General features: G+C 39.1%; 1 protein-coding gene across 3 annotated transcripts in view; it reads left to right on the forward strand.

Moving 5' to 3' along the window:
• Usp6nl (USP6 N-terminal like) overlaps positions 1-23,743 on the forward strand; it is a 131,530-nt gene that overhangs the window by 55,532 nt on the left and 52,255 nt on the right. For 2 of the 3 annotated variants that reach the window (XM_038333903.1, XM_038333902.1), the window contains 2 exons: positions 19,868-19,935; positions 21,900-21,982. In XM_038333903.1, the coding sequence (XP_038189831.1) occupies positions 19,868-19,935; positions 21,900-21,982 (151 nt within the window). Of the gene's footprint in view, positions 1-19,867; positions 19,936-21,899; positions 21,996-23,743 lie in introns of those variants that run through there. The other variant, XM_038333904.1, reaches the window with a different exon arrangement.

Here is a 23,743-nt window from a genome sequence, read left to right on the forward strand (position 1 = left end):
TAGCTTGCGGCCCCCATCTTGGTCCTTTTCAGCCCCTCCAGGACGTGGAGGTCGCGGTGGGCCACACTCTTGGAGCCTCTGCTGAAGTGGCTGGGCCTGACACCATTTCTCTGCCATCCTCCATAGATCTTGGTCATGGAACCAACCCCTGCACCACCACGCAGGTACAGGTGCCGTGCTGTAGAAGCAGCTCGTGTGTAGAACCAGTTCTCATCATAGGGGGCAAGCTCTTTATGTTTGGCCAGCTTGACTGTGTCCACCCATTCAGGACTTTCAGCTTCCCGGACTTTTTGAGGATGGCTGCCAGAGCTCTGAAGAATTCCTGCTGGTTAACGTCTTTTACAGTAACTCCAGGCATCATGCGGCCTCCGCGCTGCTAGCCAGGGAAAAGGGCACTATAGCTATAGTGTTCTTGAGTGTGTTTTTCAGGAGCCAACTATCATGTTTTTTAGATAGTCTCTCCCTGGGACCTGGGACTTAGTGATTCTGCTAACCTGGCTTGCCAGCAAGCCCCAGGATCTGCTATCGCCATTGCTGCAGTGCTGGGTGGCTTACAAGCACACACCAGCACACCCAGCATAATTATGTGGGTGCTAAGGATCAAACTCAGGTTTTCATACCTGAGTAGGGCAAGTGCTTTACCAACTGAGCCTTCCCCCCAGGCCCTTGCTCTACTTTTAAATTATTCACATCGATATTCAAAGTGATATCTAAGTGAGTTTGTGTGAGTTTTAGTAAGTGGATGCTGTCTGAAGCAGCTGTGCCTTCCTTGAAGCAAGAAAACAATAAATTCATGCTCTGTCCTTTAAGCTTTGTAGATGTTACTGAGTTTGCTTTATGAAACTGTCTTTGTTAGGAAATACTAAAGTCTTTACAATATTTATATACTTCATAAGTTGCCAGTGATGGGTATGTTAAAAATACTGCCTTTAAAGTTTCATCTTCAGAATTAATAAATCTTTGCTTGAAAGAATGTATGTGCTATACAAACTTATAAAAGAGACATTGAAAGGAGTTTGAATAAAAAAAGTGTAGGACTGAATTCTATTAACTGGAGTATAAATGAGAGACAGAATATAGGGTGCAAAGGCCCTTTGTGGGGAACTTCTTTTTCCTGCCCAGCAACTTGTAATTGGTAACTAGTAAAATATTTTTAAAAATAAAGCTTTATTGTACTTAGTGGTATATCAAATAATACCAGACTGCTTCAGTTTAACTTTGGAAAAACTTGCATACTTGTTTATAATAAGCAGATTCTACAAAACTCTTTGGCTCTTTATAATACCAGTGAAGCAAAACTTCAGAAACTTACACCTCAGCGTGTAGTGGAATCGGCAGTGTTGAGGAACCATTACTCCTATTGGAGGAGGATAGTCGCTTATAGAAACATAACCAGACCATGTTTATTTGAGGTCGTGGAAGTCAGCCAGCTCACTTCCTGGTTACTGTGTGCTATTTTCTTAGCAACATATAATTTATTAGTTGGAAAGTAGACAAACATGTCCTTGCTTTTTAAATTTTGTGGTGTTGTGCCTTGGTGCTTTCTAGATGTGTGTTGAACTTGAGGCTCCATGCGAATATAGCTTAAGAAGAGTAGCTTTCCCTTCAAGTTTCACTTTTCTCATTTGAAATGTACAAATTGACTATTTCTGTAATATGTAACTGCCTGTTTGGATATTGAGCAAGGTGGAACCGTGTTATCTGTCAGGTAATGAAGCTTAGCCAGTGTGTGAACTGATCCTAGCCCCTGGGCTTCCAGTGGGACCTTATTTTTCTGTGCAGCTTTATTTTGTTTCCCCCCATTGTCTCATTGACTCAAGGGTGTTTCCTTGCCTCTTACCCTTATTTAATGCTAAGTTGAGCTTATGCTGACATTTTCTTGTCATTTTGGTGATAGACTGACTACCTGACAGGTTTAGAAAACCTTGAAGCTTTATTGCTTTGGTCCAGATGTCACTCCAGAACTTAAAAGCTGTGTGATCTTTGCAGGTTAATTAACCTAATAATGTTCCTGTCTGTTTAATGACCAGTAATGATACCTACTTCATGGTTTTGAAGTGAGAAGGTTAAATGAGATAACAGAATTTAGACTATGCAGAGTAAGTGCTATCTGTTATCTGTGAGCCAGGCCTTTCATTGTTAACTTAATTCATCTGGTACCTAATGAGTAACTAGCACTTTTGCATATCACTTTTGTACTTGTTATGTAAAGTACATCTTACTTAGTATATGAGCCACCAAACTCAGTGATAGTACTAGCATATTAGTAGTAATTGAATGTAAGGAATATTATTACATATTAAACACACATATATATATTGAAATGTTTATGTATATGTTGTCTAGAACTATTGAATTGTGTTTAAAATAGCTGTGTAGCTGGGCGGTGGTGGCGCATGCCTTTAATCCCAGCGCTGGGGAGGCAGAGGCAGGCGGATCTCTGAGTTCGAGGCCAGCCTGGTCTACAAGAGCTAGTTCCAGGACAGGCTCTAGAAACTACAGGGAAACACTGTCTCGAAAAACCAAAAAAAAAAAAAAGTTAAAATAGCTATGTGTTGTGAGAATTTTGAGATACCATGCTTGAATTTAGGGTCCTTTAAAATTGATTTTTTATTTATTTGTATGGATGTTTTAATTGCATATATGTAAGTGCAAATGTGTGTGTGCTATGCTCCGCAAGACCAGAAGAGGGCATTGGACTTCCCAGAACTGGAATTAGAGATCCTTTTGACCTGCTATGTCAGGATGCTGGAGATAGTACCCTGGTCCTTTGCCTGAGCAGACAGCTCTTGACTGCTGAGCCATCTCTCCAGCCCCTAGGGAACTTTAAAAAAAAAAAAGGGGTAATTGGGTGACATTTTCTTTTCTTTTCTTTTTTTTTTTTTCTTTTTTGGTTTTTCGAGACAGGGTTTCTCTGCAGCTTTTTTAGAGCCTGTCCTGGAACTAGCTCTTGTAGACCAGGCTGGCCTCGAACTCACAGAGATCCGCCTGCCTCTGCCTCCCGAGTGCTGGGATTAAAGGCGTGCGCCACCACCACCCGGCTTGGGTGACATTTTCTTGTGACAAAAATATTTTGATTCATTCTGTGCCATTCATCGGATTTTCTTGTCAGACACTGGCTTTGATGGCATTAAGATCCAGTTTGAACCAGGGACCAATACTTAGACACATCAAAGCACTGAATGCAGTTCTCACTTCATATTTAGTTGAAGTAGGCAATTTGTGTCCATTTTGGCACAGTTTGGCTTTTACATACCATTTTTTAAAAAATAGAAAATAGGATATTTAGTTGAAAATAAGTTTTTCAAACTGTCTGAAATTATGTACTATTAGAGTAAACTCTCTTTGAATCACCTTTCATTCCTGTTGTCTTGTATCTGTTGTCTGTAGTGGTGGTACACATCTTTAATCCCAGCACTGAGAGGCTGAGGCAGAAAGATCCTGACATCAAGACAGCCTGAGCTGTAGTATTGACTTAGGTCAGCTAGGCTGTTATTGTGTGACTTGGCTCTAACAACATCAACAACACCCTGCAAACAAAATCTGCTCCAGTCGCATTATTTTTATTAATACTTACAGGGTCAAATTCAGGACAAGCTTTTATTGCAGTGATTATAACTGTACATCCTTTCTTTCTGAATGTTCTGGGAAGAACTGTAGAAAGAGTAAATGAAATAGATTCAATATCATCTTCTCGTAATTGTGTAAGTCGTTGATTCAGTATCAACCAAAAACAGTGTTTTATTAGTGTTTACTTTCTACATTAGGTGTTTATTTATTTGTCAAAGTTTTGCAACTTTTTGTTACTTTCTGTGTTTATTTTAAAACCTTTAATGTAAAACATAATAGAAAGGTATAGTCGCTATCCCAAAGAATAATATATATAGTTGTCCTTGCATTCTTTAGACACTGTTAGCCTCCGTTTTGCATAAATGGCCGACTATTTAGTGAGATTAGAAGGCTCTTGGAATCCAGAATACAGCTGTAAGGATTGATCGGCGAAAAAGCTGGGCCTGGTGGGACATTCCTCGAATCCTAGCATTCAGGAAACCGAGGCGAAAGGATTGAGAGTCTCAGATTTGTTTCAGGAAAGTGTTGTAAGGAGCAGTGACAGGAGGAGGAGGTGTAACAAGAATACCATGGATTACTTGGGCAAATGTGCGAGGTGGTTACAAACATGGCATTTAAGCTGACAGCCTGGATTTCAGTCCTGCTCTGTAGCTTAATTCCTGTATGACCTGAATTGTTTATCCAGTCTCCCCATGGGAAAACTAGACTTAAGTCCTAACATAGCAGGTTGTTGCTATAGGAAATGAGGTTATGCATGTTAAGGCCTAGCACAGTATCTGTCAGGTAGAAATAGCTCAGTAAACAGCTTTTGGAACATCCACAAATAAGGAGTTGTTGCAAACTACTCTTGTGTCCTCTATTAAGACAATCATCCTTCTGGAAAAACAGTTAAGGTATAATCTTAAGTTTGTTGGCAACAGTAGGCGAGGCAAAGTGAGTGAAGTGACTCACTTCTTGTCTTGGTTCTAAGTATCATAAACATCTTCTGTTGGTGATGTGTCATTCCACCCTGCCGCCAAAGGTGGGAAATACATTCACAGTCAACAGTTAGTAATTATATTTCTCATCAGTAGTAATGGTGTTTAAATATTATTACATCATTTTGTTTCCCTTTCCCTGTGAATCATTGTACAAAGTGTAGGAGTTCCTAGTCTGGATTTGAGGCTTCTGGGAGTCAGTTGTGATTCAGTTTTGTCTCAAGCCCCAGAATATCCTTCATTGACTGACTGGAAGACATGGCATTGGGTTTGCAAAAGGCTCTTTCAGGACTCTGTTTCACTTAGATGAATGTATTCACTGGATGACAAACACAGCCAGGCATTCCCAAGCCTTCCTGTGGTGGGAGTGCAGGGGAGGAGAGCAGAGTAGAGAGAACAGGTACATGGAGACAGAGGTCAGGAGACAAAGTAGGAGCAGGCCAACCTTGCTCTGATGCTTCTTTTGGATCCTTGACTTTAAACGTCCTTTTGTTTCTTGGAAGGTGGAGAGAGGGTTGTGTGGGAGAAGGTTCTAGGTGTGGAGCTGCTGGAAAGCTTCCCACTGGATCTGTAGGTTTATGGGAACCCTGGGGAGCATGTAACTTTTTGGTAGAGACAGAGACTGAGCAAGACAAAAGGGAGGAAGTAGGTGGAACATAAATGCAACACACAAGGTACAGGTGCCTGCCTTGCCCAGGTGCCCTACTTTGTGAAGGGCTTGTAAATAATCAGAGGTGCCAATTTAAAGAAACAGATGTGTGTTTGTGTCTAAATGTTAGAGTCCATAAAAATATAAATGCAAGCTGTAAACAAAAATTTTAAAATAAATATGTAAGAGAAAGCAGAAATACACATTTGTAGTGAAAAACATGTACAAGACTGATAGATTCCAAAGAGACAAACATGGAGAATATATACTGTCTTTTGTTCATGGGGATTATAGTTAGTAGCAGAGACATGTAAACTAATGTCAATAAAATTCTGTAGCTATGTGGAAGTCGGGAGACCAGAAGCACTAGCCAGTTATCTTTAAGAAAACGGGCAGTGTAAAAGCAGAGTCGCCTACAGCTGAGGTTTTGATTTAGTTTGAGTGGAGGGAAAAAAGATTTTCTTTTATAATGAGTCCTAGTCAGCAATTGTTTTTTAAGACTTTAAGAAATTATTTTGTTCCTTTTTAGATGTTCAGAAGCAAGTTATAGAAGTATTTTCAGGAATTGTTAAAACTTTAACTTATTTATATAGAAACGTTGAATATCTACTGATGCTAGATGTTTTGCATTTAAATTATTGGGCATTTATCATGTTCTCACTCATCTTAAGCATGTCTCAGCTGCTTATAAGCAACTCATCTGTTATAAACTTAATCTTTTTATTCCTATCACATAGAGGGTGTGGGGACTGAGTCAGGCTGTCTAAGGTGGCAGCTGAGGATCAATTGCAAGGAAATCCAATACTAATGTGACAAATTAAAAGAAACTGAAGTTGCAGCCCTGCTGATTGTTGCCCTTAGAACCCCAACTGTGCTTCTGGGTTGCTGTTGAGGACGAGGGAAAACAGTGGCCCCCAGCTCCACCATTTGCTTAACTTACAGTGGTCCCCAGCTCCACCATCTGCTTGACTTAGAGTGGTCCCTAGCTCCACCATCTGCTTAACTTACAGTGGTCCCCAGCTCCACCATCTTCTCCTTGACTTAGAGTGGTCCCCAGCTCCACCATCTGCTTAACTTACATTGGTTCCCAGCTCCACCATCTGCTTGACTTAGAGTGGTCCCCAGCTCCACAATCTGCTTGACTTACAGTGGTCCCCAGCTCCACCATCTGCTTGACTTACAGTGGTCCTGCGAGCAGCTCCACCATTTTCTGACTTACAGTGGTGGCATCTGCTTGACTTACAGTGATTTTCTGTCTCCATCATCTCCTTGACTTTAGCATTTGAACTTCTAGTAGAAATTGGTTTTTAGATATGTATTTTGTAACTTTAATGAAAAATATTTAAAACAATTTAAAGCACGTCATAATAGGAATGTTGCTAATCATTCTGACAGTAATGTAAGGAATATTTTGAATGCAATGGTAAGGCATTCACTGGTAATTAAAAGATAATATTAAAGCATTTAGACATATTTTTGGTACTCTTTTATTATATGAGATTGCATATTAATGCAGAGGGATGTGAAATGAATGTGGAAACATGTGGCTATTTGGGGAGAATGTTCATTTGTTTCTAAGGACACTGGTCCTTTCATATATCATCATTCCTTGGCTTTCTTACCCTTCTCATGGTTACTTGTACTATTTTTATAATTGCAACTTTGATTAGAATCTTTTGTTGTTGTTCCAAAGTGAACATAAGAGAGATGGCTGAAAGCCAAGTGATTTTTCTAAGATTAACGTATGAGTTGAGGAAGAAAGGAGGAGATAAGAGTTTTCTTGAAGTTGCACATTTTTGGAAGACATTAATGTAATGTGGAGTAAACAATTCAGATATATGGAGGTGGAACTGCATTGCTGTGGGTGACCTGGCAGTGAAGGGGAGTAAAGGGCAGGAGGACACACTGGGCCAGTGCTTCATAGAGGATTTCCTGCTGATGCCCTTGCTGGAGAGAGACCTGAATGCTGTTTCAGAGTAAGCCATCTCGGAAGACCAGCTGTGGGTGCTTACACTTACTTCATTTTGCACTGAACCATCAGTCAAAGTTGGTGACCCCTCAGGGTCTTTTGATTTGTTTTCAGTTGTACTTCGAATGTAATCTATTTAGTTCTGCTTGAGCATTGTAGCTTTGGCTTTAGAGCAAGGCAAAGTAAATGCTGAAGTTTGAACACTGGGTGGCTATATTAAGGTTTTAGCATTTAAATATTTTAAAATATATAGTTTTTAAAGTTTATTCACTTTTATGTATATGAATTTATATATGTGTGTCTTTATGTGCCCCATGTGTTTGCCTGGTGTCTGCAGAGGTGGGTAGAGGACATTTAATCACCTGGAACTGGAGTTATATTTGGTTGTGGTCTGCCACGTGGGTGGCTGGGAACTGAACCCAAATTCACTGCAAGAGCCCCCAATCTATTGTTGGTCCATCATGGTTCATGATCCAATCAGAAAATGATCACAAGTAATTAAGACCATTACTTCCAAGAACTGTTGATTTTGGTAGAAAGATGGAGGAGCTCTCAGAATAAGTAAAAACAAACAAACAAACAAACAAACAAAAAACGTATTTACATTATTTTAGGGGGAAAAGAATATTATATTGAATTGAAAATCAGAGTTCTCAGGAACTGAAGCACCAAGCAGCTTCTGTCTCTCTTAGGTTGAAGGGTCGCTGACAGTGACTGTGCTTGACTCTGGATTTAATAAGATAGAATACACTGTTTCCCTCCCTGTGGCAGCTACTATACTCTGCTTACTAGTAGTTTATGCCCCCCCAGTTTTCAACTTGCCTTTTGTCATCGTTGCCCATTGAGTTATTTTTTCAGCTTCTCCTAGTTCAGGTTCCCAAGGGAGGGTAGGTTAACTAGATTACATGAACACATTAAAATTCTTCATAGATGTGAAAAGGTAGAGTCACTGGTGTACTGGAGCCAGCCTGAACTCTTTGCTCAGTGTTATCACATTGATAGTTTGACCACCATAGTGGCACAGTTTGCAACATGGAAATTATCAGACATCAAGAGCCAGAGCGCACTGCTTCTACCTCTTTGCCTTGTTGGTTGCTAAACCCTGTTGGTACCCTGCTTACGTAGGTTTATAGGTTATAGATATGCACTACCAGCAGGGTATTCTGGTAGCTAGGAAAGAGTCAACTGTAACATTTTTAAGAGGATGCTTGTGGTTTATTTTTACAGAAAAGGGAACATACAATATATGGGGGCTGGAGGTGGTGACTCAGCAGTGAAGACTTCTTGCTGCACTTCCTAGCTGAAGGCTAGGAGCCTTCAGCTCCTAGCACTCATGTTGGGCATAACTACAACCATAACTCCAGCTCCAGGGAATCTGACACTATCTTTGGCCTCTGTGGATATGTGTTTACTCACAAAAACACACACATAAATTAAAAAATTATAAGATCTGTATGTTTACAAAACATGCACATTTTGTGTATTCTAGAAAAATTTTGGTATCAGGAGTTGTTTGTAGCAGTAGTTGCCTGTAGGAATGGCTTGTGTATGTGTGCACATCAAGGTTTATTTTGGATCCTATAATGTATTCCAATTATTAATAGGCAATTCAGTTTTCTGTAATCACAGTAATGGCAGGATCTTTAATTTCTCAGATAATATGGTGAAGTGTGTATAGGAAATATCCTAATATTACCCTTGTCAAGGTCTTATGAATTAACTTTCTCATGTGCCATTAAGGTCAATGCCATACCCCTTTGGAGTTTATTTCATATATGGACTGTAGCTTTTTTACTACTTGCCTATTTGGAGGGTTCTAGTAGTCTGTCACTCTCTTTTTGGTTCTCTGATACAAACTTTATAGTACCATATCCTTGAGGTTACTTGGATCTGATGTACTTCATGAAAGCATCTTGTGTCCCCTGTCCTAATGCAGATGGATTGCTCTCTGGGCAGCTATATATTTGGCATAGAGAAATGTCTGTTACTTTTTGTGATTTCTAGGATTCTGTGTCTTCTTCTGCTTTTGATTCTGTAGAAAGAAAATTATTTTATGCTTGTTTTAAAAGGTAAGGAATCTTTTGTTTAAGACTATTAAAACCAGTGTCAAGATTATCACTATGGGGAAGAGACTCTAACTCAAACTCATTTCCAAATATAATGATTTATGTTGACTAATGAGTGATGAGGGCGAGCCAGTGTCAGTGGCTAGAAAATGACTAAAGGACAAATGTGACAGGATTCTTGCTGAAGGCCAGAATGGTCGGTTGTGTAGATGTGGGGCTTTGCAAGATTCTTCTTACAATTGGACTGGAGAGGCTGAGACTAGGATGAAGATTAGGGCTCAGGGTCAAGGCTTCATGGGAGAGAAGTTCAAAGTCTTGACTGCAGTTTGACACAAAGTGTGCCAATGTCTTTTATTACTTTGTTTTGAATTGTTTTTCTGTATCCTCAAATTGCTTTAGAAAGAAGTATTGTAGAGGTAGCAAACTTTGAATCCTTGTATATTTATGTTGCTGAAATTGCAACATGGCTCAAATGGTGCAGATTTAGTCTATAGTTCTAGAGCCAGAAACCTGAAAGCCATTTACTGATTAGTAAGATCGATTCCTTCTGGAGTCTTCCAACTTCCACTGTTGGCTATCTTTTCCTACTTTTATTCTGGATTCTTGTGATGAAGCTGAACCTCTGCATAGTTAGTTTCTTCTAGACCCTAGTTCATCTTGTGTGCAGACCCTTTCTCTATGGTGCCTTCATAGGCTCTCAGGAGTAGGCTGTGGACATCAGTTGTTTGATGTTTGAACATTCTTCAGCTTATCTCAGCTTGTTACTTTGTAATATCTAGAAAAGCACACGTGCGTTTGTGTGTGTGTATTTTTCCTCATTTGTGTTGTAAAATTCCAAGTTCATGATATTTTTTCTCAGAGGCTTGATGGCAGTTTGATTCTCCTTCCTTACTGTATGACTTGACTTTTTCCTTTCTTTTTTAGATCTTCTGTTATTGGGTATTATTGCTACCCTAAGTGGAGCATAAACTTAATTCATGACTATTTATTTAATTCAGTGTACTTAAAGTTCCTAGGCACACAAAAATAGTTATAGGGCTGTTAATTTATGCGAAATGGTTTTCAAATTATAGGTCTCTGCCCATTTAAAGAAATGATAATAGTAAGGAAAATTAGATAAAAGAGAATAAAAGTTTCATTACAAATAGGTGGTTTATTAAAAATGTTTGGAACGTGGTGTTGCAAGGTGACTCTGTGCATAGAGGTATGGCCTAAAGTCAATCCCCGGAATCCACATGATAGAGAAAGAGACCTAAATCCTACAAGTTGTTCTCTGGCCTCTGTACTGGTGCTGCTGTGGTAGATATGTTTCTCTTCCCCCACCCCCAAAGTATAATACACTTTAATTTCTTTTAAAAGTTCTGTTCCCAGGAGCACTACTTTAGCATGTATTTATAATATGAATCAGGCCCAGTATTTTCACATTAAAATGTGCTAAGATATAAAATAGACTTGAAGAATATTTCTTCTTGTATTTAATTTATATTTTAAATAATTTGTGTGCATGTGTATGTGCATTCCATGACAACTTTTGCTGAATGCACTAAGAATGTGGCTAATTTGAAGTGTAAGAGTGGCATGTGAGGTTGCTTGTGTAAAGCCCCCTGTTTATTGGAGGATGGAATGCTGGGTGTAGGCTGCTGTGTTCTAGTTGGGATTCAGCCTGAAAGACGGATTTTTCCTCTCAACAAACCTCATCTTTGTTTGAGTATCCATAGTCCATGTAACCACAGTGAGGCCTTTTCCCATTTGGAAAAAGAAAGAATGCATTTTAAGCGTCCTTTCTTGTGCTGTTTTACATTTTAAGTAGAGCCGCCTCTCCCCATTTCTATCAGTTGCAGAATGTATGAGGCCCCACCTAGCACCCTCACATAATAATGAAACCTTGGAGTAGATCAGTTTTCTATGAGGACTGAAGCAGCTGTCACCTTCCAAGGCCAGCCTGACTATCTAAGGAAGGGTAAAGGACTTCTAAAGTTGATATTGTTTTGTACACTTCTCACCTATTCAAGTATTCACAAGGAAAAAGCAGCCTCCTGTCAGTGTTGTTTTATGGGATTGAATTTGAAATTTAGTGATGTTGTAACGTATGTTTTTAAAGAACGCAGTTCAAGTGGATCCTTAAAAGTTTGGCGGGGCGATTTGAGACATCAAATGTCTATTTTAAAAATGCTTCTGAAAAATGCAATAGTTGTCATTTTCTTCCATAAATTTGTGCCAAGAGATAATTTCCCATGTACTTGAGTATTAAGCTAACTTTGTAAAGTAAGGGGCTTTTTAAAATAGTCATTTCTCATATTTCTCTCCTCATGGCTTTATTTTTAAGGACAGGGAGTTTTTCTTTTTTCTTTTTTTGGTTTTTCGAGACAGGGTTTCTCTGTGGCTTTGGAGCCTGTCCTGGAACTAGCTCTTGTAGACCAGGCTGGTCTCTAACTCACAGAGATCCGCCTGCCTCTGCCTCCCGAGTGCTGGGATTAAAGGCGTAGGGAGTTTTTCTTTACATACATTTACTAATATGAATTATACTTAAATCATTATATTGTGGCAACAGTTTTTCCAAATAAACTTATTTTATGGATTTATCATTAAAGTGGAGCATAAATTATTGTGTAAATAATGTGGTAACATCTTATTTGAGTTTTTATTTGATGATGAGTTTTTATTTGATGATGAGTGGCTCAGCTGTCATTGTTCAATAGTTGCCCAAACTTCTGCATACTTGCACAGACACAAGGTGGCTTTTGTAATAAAAGCTTTAGGGTAAACTCTCGATTCTCACAATGGAAGTTTTAAATAAGCAATGGAGTGTATGCCATAAGCATACACTGAGACAAGAGAGCAGGAAACACGATTTTAGCAGATTGCTCCCTGTGCTCTGGGCTCACTACACCATGCAGTGTGAATTAATAATGTCTGCACGTTCAGCAGTTGAAAAACTAGTATTTCCTTTTAGTCTCTTAACAGAAGCCCCCACCACCTGGCTGAGGAAACTGTTCTGATCGTATTGTATAAAGCACCTGATCATTCTAGAATCAGTATGTAGTTTCATCCAGTTCCAGGATGGTCTCTTTAGACAATTGGGTTTTCTCTTGTAGAGTTCTTAGCCTGATAGTGATCAGAGTAAAGATTCGTAAACAGTGGCCTGTCCACGTTTCCTGATTATTGACACTTCAGCTCCTACCCTCATTATTTCATTATTTCCTGTTCTTTTTTTTTTTTTTTTTCTTTTACACTTTAAAACTTTTCCTTCTTGTATCGGAAATCTGCCGACAGACTTGGGACTGGTTGTGGGTAAGGCCTGCTGTAAAAGATATCTTAGGAAAAGATTCGACTGCTGGTTTGGAAGGAAATGTTTAGCAGCTCAGATGGCACTGCTGGAGCTCAGTGGGCTTGGATTTAACTTCTGTGCATGCACTTTCTTCCGTTCAGTAGAGGTAGGAGTCTGTTGTTTCAAAGCTGAGCATCAGAATAGGGTGGTGCTATGTGAATGCTTATCTCAGTCATCTCTTTGTATTAGTGTATTGTAAACATGGGAACTACTAGTGTGTGTTTTGGTTCCTATATAGAATCATTCATTCTATGTACTTATTATTCACACTTGCACTAAAGGGAAAGTTTGTTAGCATTTTGTACTCTGAGAAAAGTGAAAGAAATCCCTCCGCCCCCCGAGAAAAAGAACTTTAACCAAATTTGCCATTCCTATTTTGCTGATTTTTACTATTATAAATAACTTGTACTTGTTCACTGACCTAAATCCCCAGAGGTAGAATGTTAAGTAAAGGGTATGTCTCTTTAAAAGATTGCTTACACATACTATCCATTTACTTCCCAGAAAGCTTTTGTACATTTATATGTTTAGTCTTAGTGTCCTGAACTGCAAATGACCTCTGGCTTTTATCAGTATTATCATCACATTTGCTGTTGTAGAGTCCAAGTGAATGGATGCAAAGTGATATTTAAAACTATTTCTGTAATTATTGAGGCTGATTTCCCCCCATAAAAACATTAGTTTTTGTTGTAAATTTAGATTTTGTATCTTCAGATTTATGGATCTGAATGTTTTGCCTCTGTGTGTGTGTGTGTGTGTGTGTGTGTGTGTGTTTGTTTGTTTGTACCATGTGCCTGCCTGATCTACGAGAAGAGAGGGTTGGATCTCCTGGAACTGGAATTACAAATGGTTTTGAGCAAGCATGTGTGTGCTGGGAACTAAACCCAGGTCCTCTGCAAGATAAACATTCTTCTAACCACTGGGCCATCTCTCCAATCCCATAATTTAGATTTTCTTTTTGTTAGAGCTATGCATCAATCTAATTATGCAGCAGTGTATGACACTTGCTTTGGAAACAATTGACTTGCACAGTATCTTCTCAGTTGCAGTGATTTGTTCTTTACTTCCCTGAGCTAAGTGATATGCCATGATACTGCTTCCTACTTCTTCAGTTTTCAGTGTTAGCTTTGTTTTCCTACTCTTGTGAGTGAGTTTGGTTCACTGTCCTGCGCTCACTTCTGCCACATACAGCCCTTCAGTATTATATTGGACTCCACTCCTAACTCTCCCTTTTTGAATTCCTGTTTCCAAGGAATTCAAATCCTATCACTGAGAATGTCCCTGATAAACCACTTCAAAGGGACATTTATTTTGGCTTACTGTTTTTGAATCTCAGTCTGTGGTTGGCTGCCTGCACTGTTGACTTGTGGCAACATCATCTTTGAAGAAAATGTTGGAGCAGAGGGAGAAAAAGCAAGAAGAAGGGTCCTGGGACAAGATAGACTCTTCAAAAGCTTGCCCAGTGACCTATGAGTAGGCCCTACCTCCTAAAATCTCATTCAGCTGTGAACTCATCAGTGGGTTAAGCTTTGGGTCAGGTTGGTCCTTTTGATCCACTTCTCAGTGGTGCAGTGAGCCAGGAACCAAGCTTTCAACTCATCTCTGCAGGACTGACTGTTCATATCCAAACCAGAGCTTTAAGGGAGGAGTTTCAGGAGTTACTAAATTCTCATAGCAATAGGATTTTAGGGGAAAATGGATATGTATGTTCTGTATGTCATCTTTTTTGTATGTTTTGAATTGTTTTTATGAAACAGTGGTTAAAGTCGAGGACTATATAGTTAGGACTGTTTGGTTTTGATTTTGAGCTTGGCAGCATTGGACAATCTGTTTGATATCATTAACCCTCATGCATGATTGGTTATGATTGATGCAGGGTTAGTAATGAAACTTGTCTTACAGTGCTGTGAGAATTTGTGGCAAGGCCTGTTAAGAGCTCAGTGTGGTCTTTGCTGTCGCCAGCACTCAGAACACAGCTGTAGCTGTTGTGTTACTGTTGCCCTTATGAATTTCTTGTTTCTGATGATTACCCAGGCTTCTTATTTGAACAAATAACGAAAGTTTGACTTCTTCCTTTTTACTTTCTATCCCTTGATCTCCTTTTGTTGTCTTATTGCTCTAGCTAGAACTTCGAGTACTATATTGAATAGATATGGAGAGAGTGACTGCCTTGTCTTGTTTCTGATTTTAGTGGAATCGCTTTTTGTTTCTCCATTTAATTTGATGTTGACTGTCAGCTGGCTGTAAATTGCCTTTATTATGTTTAGGTATGTTCCTTATATATCTGATCTCTCCAAGACCTTTATTATAAAGGGGTGTTGAATTTTGTCAGGCTTTTCAGCATCTAATGAGATGATCTTTCTTTCTTTCTCTCTTTCTTTCTTTCTTTCTTTCTTTCTTTCTTTCTTTCTTTCTTTCTTTCTTTCATTTTTTCTGTTTGTTGTTTATATGGTGGTTACATTGACAGATTTTTCATATGTTGAACCATCTCTGGGATGAAGCCTTCTTGATCATGGCGGATGATATTTTTGATGCTTTTTTGGGTTTGGTTTGCCAGTATTTTATTGAGTATTTTTTTTTGCATCAATGTTCACGAGGGAGATTGGTCTGTAATTCTCTTTCTTTGTTGCATCTTTGTGTGGTTTGGGTTTCAGGGTAACTGTAGCCTTATAAAAAAGAGTTTGGCAATTTTCCTTATGTTTCTATTGTGTGGAACAATCTGGGAGTGTTGGTATTAGCTCTTCTTTAAAATTCTGGTAGAATTCTGCGCTGAAACCATCTGGTCCTGGGCTTTTTTGGTTGGGAGACTTTTAATGATGCTTCTATTTCCTTAGGGGTTATAGGTTTATTTAAATTGTTTATCTGGTCTTGATTTAATTTTGGTATGTGGTACCTATCCAGAAAATTGTCCATTTCTTTTTAGGTTTTCCAATTCTGTGGAGTTTTTGGAGTTTGACCTGATGACTCTCTGAATTTCCTCAGTGTCTGTTTTATGTCCCGCGTTTTCATTTCTGAATTTGTTAATTTGAATATTGTCTCTCTGCCTTTTGTTTAGTTTGGATAAGGGCCTATCTATCTGGTTGGTTTTTCTCGAAGAACCAACTCTTCATTTCATTGACTCTTTGTATTGTTCTCTTTGTTTCTATTTTATTGATTTCGCCCTCAGTTTATTTCCTGCCATCTACTGGATGAGTTTGCTTCATTTTGTTCTAGAGCTTTCAGGTTTGCTGTTAAGTTGCTAGTGTGAGATTTCTCCAAATTCTTTATGTAGGTACTTAGTGCTCTGAGCTTCCTCTTAGGATTGCTTTCATAGTGTCCCATAGGTTGTAACTTCATTTTCAGTGAATTCTAGGAAGTCTTTAGTTTATTTCTTTAATTCTTCCTTGACCCAGTGATAATTTAGTTGAACTTTATTTAGTTTTTATGTGTTCGTAGGCTTTCTGTATTTTGTGTTGTTGAATTCTAACTTTAATCCATGGTGATCCAATAAGATACAGGGGTTTATTCCAATTATTTTTGTATCTGTTGAGATTTGCTTTGTGACCAAGTGTGGTCAATTTTTGAGAAAGTTCCATGAGGTGCTGAAAAGAATGACTATTCTTTTGTGTTTGGGTAGAATGTTCTATATATGTCTGTTAAGTACATTTGAGTCATATTGTCTGTTAGTTTTCTTATTTCTCTGTTAAGTTTCTTTCTAACAGACCCATCCCTTGGTGAGAATGTGGCGTTGAAGTCTCCTACTCTTATTATATGGAATTTGATATGTGATTTAAGCTTTAATAATGTTTTTTTACATGTGTAGGTGCCTTTGAACTTAAATGTTCAGAAATGAAACTTCATCTTGATGGATTTTTTTCTGTGATGACTATGAAATATCCCTCTCCATCTCTTTTGATTAATTTTAGTTTGAAGTCTAGCTTGTTATCTATTAGTGTAGCTATCCTGGCTTGCTTCTTATGTCCATTTGATTAGAAAATCTTTTCCCAATCCTTTACTCTGAGGTAAAGTCAGTCTTTGAAGTTGAGGTGTGTTTCTTACATGCAGCATATGTTTGGCTCCTGTTTCCATATCCACTCTGTTAGCCTTCTATAAGTGTCTTCTTATAGGTGAATTGAATCTATTGATATTAGGGATATTAATGCCCAGTGATTGCTAGTTCCTGTTATTTTTGATTTTGTTGTTGGTAGTGGCATTGTGTGTGTGTTTCCCTTCTTTTGGATTTGCTAGTGTGGGATTATCTACTGCTTGTGTTTTCATGGATATAGCTGACTTCTTTGGGTTGGAGTTTTCCTTCTAGTACTTTCTGTAGGGCTGGATTTGTGAATAGGTATTGTTTAAATCTGGTTTTGTCATGGAATATCTTGTTTTCCTCCATCTATGATGATTGAAAGTTTTGCTGGGTATAGTAGTCTCAGCTGGCATCCATGGTCTCTTAGTGTCTGCATAATGCCTGTCCAGAACCTCCTGGCTTTCACTATTTCCATTGATAAGTCAGGTGTAATTTTGATAGGTCTGCCTTTATATGTTACTTGGCCCGTTTCCTTTGCAGCTCTTATATTCTTTCCTTATTCCGTATGGTTAGTGTTTTGATTACTATGTGGTAAGGGGACTTTGCTTTTTGGTCCAGTCTGTTTGCTGTTCAGTAAGCTTCTTGTATCTTCATAGGCATATCCTTCTTTAGGTTGGGAAAGTTTTTTTCTGGTTTTATTGTATATATATATATATATTTTGCCTTTTAGCTGGTATTCTTCTTCTATCCCTATTAATTTTTAGGTTCAGTCTTTTCATGGTGTCCCAGATTTTCTGAATGTGTTATGCCTTTGATGGCTTTAACATTTTCTTTGACCTGTGAATCTATTTCCTCTAGTGTATCTTCAGCATCAGAGATTTTTCTCTTCCATTTCTTTCATTCTGTTGGTTATGCTTGCATTTGTAGTTTCTGTTCATTTAGCCAGATTTTCCATTTCCAGAATTACCCCAGTTTGTGTTTTCTTGATTGCCTCTATTTCAATTTTCAAGTCTTAAATTCTTTCTTTCACCTGTTTTTTTCTTTCTTGACTTTCTTTAAGGGATTTATTGATTTCTTTCATTTTTTTTTGCTTGTCTTGATTTTTTTTTTAAAGGGAAATTTTCATTTCCTTTTTAAGGGCCTCTATCATCTTCATAAATTTATTTTTAAAGTCTTTTTTTTCTGCTTCTTCTGCGGTGGGATGTTCAGGTCTTGCTGTTGGAGAACCACTAGGATCTGGTGGTACCATATTGCTCTTTATGTTGTTGGATGTGTTCTTGCACTGCCTTCTACCCATCACTTCCTCTAATAGGTGCAGGTAGTGTCTGTGCCTCTGGAGGGCCGCTCTTTGTTGACTGAGGGTCTGTCCTGCCCTGTTCCTGCAGTCATTAAGTCCCAAAGAAATCACACAAAGGTTTACATTAATTATAAACTGATTGACCTAGTATCTCAGGCTTCTTATTAACTCTTATGACTTATATTAGCTCATAATTCTTGCCTGTGTTAGCGACGTGGTTGGTACCTTTTTCGGCGAGGCAGTCACATCTTGCTTCCTCTGCATCTGGGTAATGGCTACAGACTGAAACTTTCTCTTCCCAGAATTCTCCTGTTCTCATTGTGTTGCCTCTACTTCCTGCCTGGTCGCCCTGCCTATACTTTCTGCCTGGCTACTGGCTAATCAGCATTTTATTAAAAATAATACAAGTGACAGGATAAAAGACCATTGTCCCATAGCAGCTCTTAGTCCAATTGGTGCAGTTGGTGTCTGTGCTTTGTGGGAGGGGGATGCTGGTGCTGTGGAGATGGTTGGGTTTGTGGGGCGGAGTGGGACTTGTAGATTACAGGGTCCAATGGGAGTGGAGGCTGATTGGCTAGTTGGGCTGCAATGGGTGGGGGAGGGGCATGGGATGTGTCCCAGGGCCTAAGGCCTAAAGATGGAGCTGTCTAGCCGGACACTAGTCAGTCACTTCTTTTGTCCAGTAGGTGCAGGCAGCATCTCTTGCCCTTTATTTTTATCATAGTACCTGCAGTCAGTCTCTGTCTGTCTGTCTGTTCGTCCGTCCGTCCGTTCGTCCATCCATCCATCTGTCCATCCGCCCACTCACTCACCTATCTGTTCCTTTGATGAAACATAGATCAAAACCAACTTGTGGATGAAAGTGTTTCGTGGTCACAGTCTGTCACTGAGTGAAGTAAGGGCAGGAACTGAAGCAGAGCCCATGGGTGGAGCAAGCTACTTACTGTTGCTCTTCGTGACTAGTTCAGGTTACTTTCTTATACAACCCAGGACCACCTGCCCTGGAGTAGCACTGCCCACAGTGGGCTGGCCTCTCCCATATCAATCATTAGTTAAGAAAATGCCCCATGGACAGAGGGTGACTATTTCTCAAGTGAGAGTCCCTCTTTAGGGTATCTCTAGTGTATGCCAAGTTAACAAAATACCTAGTCAGCATACTCCCAAGTTGTTTTGGGTCAGAATGTTTTATCACAGCAATAGAAAGCAAACTAGGACCAGTTGTACATATGTTATTTTTAAGCAAACATAAAATAATGTTTCCTCTGGCTCTTAGCATCCTTAGTGTTGTTTATCCTTTCTCCCGTCTCTCTCCCTGCATTGCCTTGACTCTCATTTCCCAGTTAAAACTCTCCCCCCACCCCTGAAAACATAAGAGTTTTCCGTTTCAGTTTCTATTCCTAGTTCTATGAAGATTTAAATTCAAAGTTGATTTCGAGTACAGTATTAGTTACTTTCCTTGTCAAGGTGAGCAAATATTATACCTTATACAAGCAGTGTGAGGAAAGACATATTTATTTTGGTTTATGGTTTCTGGGCAATGGCTAGGAAGGCAGGGTGGCAGGAACATGTTGCAGAGCCCTCTCGAACGGTGTTAAACCAGCAAGCAGAGAGAGGCTCTAGGCTGGGCTCTATGTTCAAGGCCTGCCCTGTCACCTCCAACCCCATCTTCCAGTCAAGGCAAGGTTCTGTGTCCCAAAATAGCACCACCAGCTCAAGACCAGATGCTCAAACATGGAGGTGTGTGAGGGGCACATCTGATTGAAATTAAGACCACAGCAGAGGCTTAGATTTGTTGTCCTAGAAGTGTTTGCTGTGGTAGTAAATTTATGCTCTGAGTTTATACACAGTGAAAACAGATAGATCCGTTGGTATTCTGAAGCTACATCTAGCTCATTTTGATTTTATTAATTTTTTTGTTGTAGGCACTTTGCTCTTATGTTTTATTAGTTTTATGACTATTGTTCTCAGGTTAACAGTCCATCTAAATTTGATCTCTCCACAGATTCGGACCAGGATGTAGCACTCAAACTTGCTCAGGAACGAGCTGAAATAGTTGCTAAATATGACAGAGTAAGTATCTTTATTTATTCTTTGAGTAGGCTTTATTTAAAAAAATCCATATAAATAGAAAAGGGCTTAATTTTCGGAGAGCTGAAATAACAAGGAGTTTGTTCCCTTTGTGAGAACATTGAGTTCAACTCTTTTTTCTCTTATTTCTGAGAATTCTCCCTCTCTCCTTTTTGCCCATGGGTGTGCAGCTACCCAGTGGAGCATGTGCAACCTTCCAGAGACCAGAGAAACTGCCTCTATCTCTCCTGACATCCATCTCCTGTCAGGTGCCATGTCAACCTACAAAGATGCCAGGAGTCCGGTGAAAGGGTTACAGCAGACTTGTTAGTTAACAAGTTAACAGGGGTGGGGTGAGGTGGGTGTCTTACATGCCTTCAGCACCCTGCCGTTCCCATCTGTTGACATTGCATGGCCACCCCTCATTTCACTAGACATGATCAGGACCTCTGACAGCACTTGTTGGTAGGCCCTCAGGCAGCATCACATGGTTACCCTTCATTGGCTAGGCATTATCACTCTGACAGCGCCAGACCAACTCCAGATTGGCTCCTCTTGGGCCTTAACTTCCTATAGGCATGAGCTGCCAGGCTGGTCATTATTGTAGTTTTCAGAGTTCACAACTGGGTCAGACTGCTGATCTCTTCTCCCCTAATAGTCTACATAGCACCTCCTAATTCTAAGAAAACTAGCCAGCAGGGAAGTATTTATAAAAGAGCAGATTTCTTTATGGCCTGTACAGATATTGTTGGTGTTCGTTGTCCCCTCCTCTCTGTTCCCCTCCCATCTTCTTTCCCTTTCTTTCTTTGTATCACCTTATCATGGAATATTTCTTAGTTTTGATGTAAAAGGTTATAATCAATTTATATCAATAATTTCTCCATATTTGTCTCTTTTAATGGGTCATAACATTTGTAGGTGCCGTGTTCTACATCTGCATCACTTGGCACTGTTGGCACTTAGCACTGGTTATTCATACTTGCAGTCACTTTTTCCCCACTATGCAGGGCTCACTCATACGTAGCTAGCCTAAGGTAGGCACTGGGAAACCTTTTTAAAAGTTATACAAAAATGATTTCTGACAGTCCTTGCCCATAAAATGTTCATAGTCTGCTCGAAGGAAAACATATGAGCAGCCATTATAAAATACACTTAAATGGAAGAAGTTTCTAGAAGTCTAAAATTTGAAGGGTTGGTACATTGTATTTGGGCGTCCTAAACTTTTCAGTGTTAGCCTATGAATAAGTGATCCCTAGAGTACTTAGAATGGTGAGCTGGGGAAAGCATTTCCAGTGCACCAGCAGTTAAGAGTTACCTATAAAAAAGCAATCATCAGAGAGTTGGAGTGCATGAAGAGAACTGCAAGGGATCAGCAGGGGACAGTGCTGTGCAAGTGGAGAGGACAGAGAACATGAGAGCCATTGCCAAGTAGTCCTTGCACGTTCATACTACAAACTACAAACTGAAGAGTGCTCTCAGTTTGCCAAGCCTTGAACTCATAGAGATCCACTTTCCACCTGCCTGTGCCTTTTGAGTGCTGGGATTAAATACATATGCCACTATACCCTTTTGGAAGTAATTTTTTTGCTTTGGCAATAAGAGTGGGTTCAGGGCCAGTGTAGTTGGGAAACCAAACAGTGGAGAAACAAAGCACACATTGCCTTCTCGGAGAGATTTGCATGAAAGGCCTGTTCTGGACAGTTCACTTCAGCACTTAAGGTTAAGGTGTACCAGTTTCTTCTGCAGTAGCTTTCTTGCTCATTGACTTCTCTCAGGACATGTTTTGATGGAGAAGTAGCTATGTTAGCTCTTGCTGACACAGTACTTTCCATAGCTAATAATTAAGGAGCAGTGATTACATTGCCAAAAATAGTTGAGTTAAAAAATAGTCATGTTTTTGATCTGTCTCAGTAAAATACTCGGTGTTATAAATTCTCAATAAGTCCTTTTGTCATCTCTTGTTTTAGGGGCGAGAGGGTGCGGAAATTGAGCCTTGGGAAGATGCTGATTATCTCGTTTACAAAGTAACTGATAGATTTGGCTTTTTACAGTAAGTCACACAGGTTGGAAGCTGTTGTTTTTCAGTTAAAATCTTACTATGGTCATCTGTATTAAATTTAGAATTTTTCTAAGACTCCAGGAGTGCTCTCGCATATTTTCTGGTTCCTAGGATTTTAAACTATTGTGGTTAAAATTGAGCCATAGTTAAGGATATAACCTTTATACCATTCGTGTTTTGTAAAGAGCACAGTGAGTGCGTAAATGTGTCGTATTAATTATTTAACAGAGTTAAATGCACATGGATAGCAGTTTATATTTTTAAAATAATTATAAAGCATTTGATTTGACATAGATGAATTTTAAAGTAACTAGCAATTAGAATATGAGTGTTGCCTATAAATAAGCAATGGAAAAAATGCCATTCATCTTCCTTATAGTTATAAATGTAATCATGATAATGCTTTTCAAAATTAACTCTATTTATCTTGGCTGATGTATAAAAACTCTAGAGAGGGGGCTAGACTACTATAAAGTAATTCATTTAAAGGATATCTGTCTCTTAAAAATATCCTGCAGACTGCTGTCAGTCTGCTTGTTTAGGTCCTAGTGTTAGCTAAGTTGGTGTGCCTTTTAGCAATGTGCATTCTTTTTGCTGTACACTGGCTTCTTGTCAGTGAATGATTTCATACTTCATCTATTGAAAAGAATCAAAATTGTCTTATATATATCATAAGTGTTTAGAGGCTTTGAAGAAATCCTATTTATATTTATAAAGTTCTTATTATGCTTTGAGATGGTGCCTATCTGAAATTTTCTCCTGGATAGTTATTAATCCAGAGACTTTGAACTTTGGTAGACAACAGAACAGTGCCTACAATGAAATTATTGTTCTCAACTCCTGCTTCATTATTTTTATTTCTCCCTCTTCTTTTCTTTCACTTCCTCTTTCTCCTTCCTTTTCTCCTCCTTCTCCCTCCTCCCTCCTCTACACCATCATCAAACATAGCCACAACTGTGATGGGAAGCCATTGTACATTTGTGTGAATCAAGTGCAGAACTGGGATGCGAATCAAATTTTGAAGTACAATTGCACATTAGAATCAGTTGAAAAAGATTTCTGGATTCTGCACTACACTAGGTTTTGATTCAGCAGATAGGATGCAATTCAGTTCATTCTGACCATTCTATACACACGATAGTGTGTTTTTTAGAATTATAGTATAATCCAAGTAGTATGAAGTGTATATAAAAAAAACCTCATACATTCCAAAAGGGTCTGTTAATTACGTAAATTTTCTTTCTTGTCTGTTTTTAAGTGTTACAAACATGTTGCCCAAGATCCTAACTGTATCTGTCAGTTGGAAAGTTGTAGTCAGGGTTTTTGTTTTTTCCTTGTTTGTTTGTTTTTATTTTATTTTGTATTTTCAACTTTGAGCCAACGTGTGATTAGTTGTAGTGGGGAATATTAGTTGATAAGTTACCTTGATAGTAGTAGTGAGCGCTCATTGAGCCCTTGCTGCTGTCAGGGGTGTTCTAAGCATTTACTCATTCAAAACTTCTTTGGGGTGGGTTTTCTTTCTCTAGTTTTTAGATGGTGAACCTATAGTTAAAGAGCTCAAGTAAATTGCTGAGTTTATGGACAGTGTCAGCTCCTAGGATGGGGTGGGTCTAGGACAGGTCTCACTCCAGAGCCATGTTCTGAGTTGCTGTGGTGTGCTGCCTGTTACTGCCTTCTTTTGATTTAGTGAGAGAAATACAGGGTAAGTGCTTTGAGATGACTAGAGAGGAGGCTGAAATGGCATCTATACTA

Source organism: Arvicola amphibius, chromosome 6 (genome assembly GCF_903992535.2).
Source record: "Arvicola amphibius chromosome 6, mArvAmp1.2, whole genome shotgun sequence".
NCBI lineage: Eukaryota > Metazoa > Chordata > Mammalia > Rodentia > Cricetidae > Arvicola > Arvicola amphibius.